This window comes from Malurus melanocephalus, unplaced genomic scaffold (assembly GCF_030028575.1).
Source record: "Malurus melanocephalus ecotype Western Australia unplaced genomic scaffold, MMel_1.1 scaffold_2918, whole genome shotgun sequence".
Taxonomy (NCBI): domain Eukaryota; kingdom Metazoa; phylum Chordata; class Aves; order Passeriformes; family Maluridae; genus Malurus; species Malurus melanocephalus.
In genome coordinates, this window is record NW_026626150.1 from 332 (window position 1) to 4141 (window position 3810).

Here is a 3810-nt window from a genome sequence, read left to right on the forward strand (position 1 = left end):
AGATTGGCTTCAAGGAAAAGGTTGGGTTTTAGGAAAAAGTTGGACTTTAGGAAAAGGCTGGATTCTAGTAATGGTTGGATTTTAGGGAAAAGTTGGATTTTAGGAGAAAGTTGGATTTTACAGGACGGTTAGATTCTAGGAAAAGTTGGATTTTAGGAAAAGGTTGGGTTTTAGGAAAGATTGGATTTTAGGACAAGGTTGAATTTTACGAAATGGTTGGATTCCAGAAAAAGGTTGGGTTTAATGAAAATGTTGGGTTTCAGGAAAACGTTGGGTTTTAGGAGAAGGTTGGGTTCAAGGAAAAGGCTGGATTTACAAGAAGATTGTATTTTAGGAAATGATTGGATTTTAGGAAAAGATTGGATTTTAGGAAAAATAGGGTTTTGGGTAAAGGTTGGATTTTAGGAAAGGTTGGGTTTTAGGAAAAAGTTGGATTTTAGGAGAAGGTTGGATTTTACAAGATGGTTGGATTCTGGGAAAAGTTGGATTTCAGGAAAATGTTGGGTTTCAGGAAAATGTTGGATTTCAGGAAAAGGCTGGATTTTAGGAAAAGGTTCTTCCCCCAGAGGAAGCCACAGCACTGAACTTTCCCCAGGAAACGCTCACAGCTCCAACGCTCCGGGATTATTTGGATAATCCCAAGTTGGAATATTGGGATGTCACACCAATGATCCCTGCGGGTTTTTTCCCCCACCATTCCCAGATGGAATTTCCAGCACCCCAAAGGATATGGTGAAGGTTTCCACTCTGCTGAAGAAAGCYTCCCTGCTGGCAGATTCCAGGGAAAGTGCTTCCAGCTGGGCGGGGCCGTTGGCCGGCTCCGACCACTCCGATGAATCTTTCCTAAAAGAAAAAAATCATCAAGGAAAATTCCTGGAATGATWCCATTGATAAAAATTGGACAAAAAATCCCAAAGCACTTCCTATTCTCCCATCCTTATCCTGACAAAGAGCTTCTCCGCAGCTCCTCATTCCCATTTTTTAATTAATTCCTGATAAATCGATTAATGAATGTCAATCCCAAGGATGGAATGTCGATCCCGTAGATTAAATGTCAATCCCAAGGCTTCAATGTTGATCCCAAGGTTGGAATATCCATCCTAAGGATGGAATGTCAATCCCAAGGCTGGAATGTCAATCCAAAGGCTGAAATGTTGATCCCAACACTGAAATGTTGATCCCAAGGTTGGAATGTCAATCCCAAGGCCAGAATGTCAATCCCAAGGCTGGAATGTTGATCCCGTAGCTGAAATGTCGATCCCAAGGCTGCAATGTCTATCCCAAGTCCAGAAATTCGATCCCAAGGCTGGAATGACAATCCCAAGTCCAGAATTTCGATCCCAAGGCTGAAACATCGATCCCAAGGCTGGAATGTTGATCCCAAGGCTGGAATGTCAATCCCAAGTCTGAAATGTCGATCCCAAGGTTGGAATGTTGATCCCAAGGCCCGAATGTTGATCCCAAGGCTGGAATGTCAATCCCAAGGCTGGAATATCAGTCCCAAGGCTGGAATGACAATCCCAAGGCTGGAATGTCAATCCCAAAGTTGGAATGTCGATCCCAGAGATGGAATGTCAATCCCAAGGCTTCAATGTTGATCCCAAGGTTGGAATATCCATCCTAAAAATGGAATGTCGATCCCAAGGCTGGAATGTCAATCCAAAGGCTAGAATGTTGATCCCAAGTCCAGAATTTCGATCTCAAGGATGGAATGTTGATCCCAAGGTTGGAATGTCCATCCCAAGGCTGGAATGTCAATCCCAAGGCTTCAATGTTGATCCCAAGACTGAAATGTTGATCCCAAGGTTGGAATGTCCATCCCAAGGCTGGAATGTCAATCCAAAGGCTGAAATGTTGATCCCAAGAGAGAAATGTTGATCCCAAGGTTGGAATGTCTATCCTAAGGATGGAATGTCAATCCCAAGGTTGCAAGGTCAATCCCAAGGCCAGAATGACAATCCCAAGGCTGGAATGACAATCCCAAGGCTGGAATGACAATCAAAAGGTTGGAATGTCCATCCTAAGGATGGAAGGTCAATCCCAAAGTTGGAATGTCAATCCCAAGGCCAGAATGTGAATCCCAAGGGCGGAATGTTGATTCCGTGGCTAAAATGTTGATCCCAAGGCTGAAATGTCAATGCCAAAGCTGAAATGTCAATCCCAAGGCTGGAATGTCAATCCCGTGGCTGAAATGTCCATCCCATGGCCGGAATGTCGATCCCAAGATTGAAATGTCAATCCAAAGGCTGGAATGTCAATCCAAAGGCTGGAATGTTGATCCCCAGGCCAGAATGTGAATCCCAAGGATGGAATGTTGACCCCGTGGCTGAAATATCGATCCCAAGGCTGGAACATCGTTCCCAAGGCTGGAATGTTGATCCCAAGTCCAGAATTTCTATCCCATGGCTGGAATGTCAATCCCAAGGCTGGAATGTTGATCCCAAGGCTGGAATGTCAATCCTCTGGCTGGAATTTCAATCCCAAGGCTGGAATGTCAATCCCAAAGCTGGAATGTCAATCCCAAAGCTGGAATGTCTATCCCAAGTCCAGAATTTCGATCCCATGGCTGGAATGTCGATCCCAAGGCTGGAATGTCGATCCCAAGGCTGGAATGTCGATCCCAAGTCCAGAATTTCGATCCCAAGACTGGAATGTCAATCCCAAGGCTGGAATATCAATCCCGTGGATGGAATGTTTATCCCAAGGCTGAAATGTCGATTCCAATGCCGGAATGTGAATCCCAAGGCCGGAATGTTGACCCCATAGCTGAAATTTTGATCCCATGGCTGGAATGTCAATCCCAAGGCTGGAATGTCAATCCCAAGGCTGAAATGTCAATCCCAAAGTTGGAATGTCAATCCCAAGGCTTCAATGTTGATCCCAAGGTTGGAATATCCATCCTAAAGATGGAATGTCAATCCCAAGGCTGGAATGCCAATCCAAAGGCTGGAATGTTGATCCCAAGACTGAAATGTTGATCAAAAGGTTGGAATGTGCATCCTAAGGATGTAATGTCAATCCCGTGGATGGAATGTTGATCCCAAGGCTGAAATGTCAATCCCGAGGTTGGAATGTCAATTCCAAGGCTGGAATGTGAATCCAAAGGCTGAAATGTTGATCCCATGGCTGAAATGTCGATCCCAAGGCTGGAATGACAATCCCAAGGCTGGAATGTCAATCAAAAGGTTGGAATGTCCATCCTAAGGATGGAATATCAATCCCAAGGCTGGAATGTCAATCCCAAGGCTGGAATGTCAATCCCAAGGCCAGAATTTTGATCCCAAGGCTGAAATGTTGATCCCATGGCTGCAACGTCAATCCCACAGCTGGAATGTCGATCCCAAGGCTGGAATGTCAATCCCATGGGTGGAACATCAATCCCAAGGTTGGAATGTCAATCCCAAATCTGGAATTTTGATCCCAAGGCTGGAATGTTGATCCCAAGGCTGGAATGTTGATCCCAAGTCCAGAATTTTGATCCCAAGGCTGGAATGTCAATCCCAAGGCTGGAATGTTGATCCCAAGTCCAGAATTTCGATCCCATTGGAATTTCGATTGACATTGGAATGTCAATCCCAAGGCTGGAATTTTGATCCCAATGCTGGAATGTTGATCCCAAAGCCAGAATTCCAACCCCGTGGCAAGTGCTGCCCTTTGGCCCCTTCCCACCACCTCCCACGAGCCCAAATTCAGGGATTTTTGGGATGGGGTGAATGGCACCCCTGGGACATCCCCAAAGCTCAGCCCCCAGTGCCTTCCAGCCTCCCCAGTCCCCACCAGTAACCCCTGGGACTCCCAGTGCCCCCCCAG

General features: G+C 45.8%; 1 protein-coding gene across 1 annotated transcript in view; it reads right to left on the minus strand.

The window, feature by feature from the left end:
• Positions 1-648: 648 nt before the first annotated feature.
• LOC130587973 (zinc finger C3HC-type protein 1-like) overlaps positions 649-3810 on the minus strand; it is a 7428-nt gene continuing 4266 nt past the window's right edge. The window contains exon 2 of the mRNA XM_057388935.1: positions 649-843. Within this exon, the coding sequence (XP_057244918.1) occupies positions 660-843 (184 nt within the window). The 3' untranslated portion in view covers positions 649-659. The remainder of the gene's footprint in view (positions 844-3810) is intronic.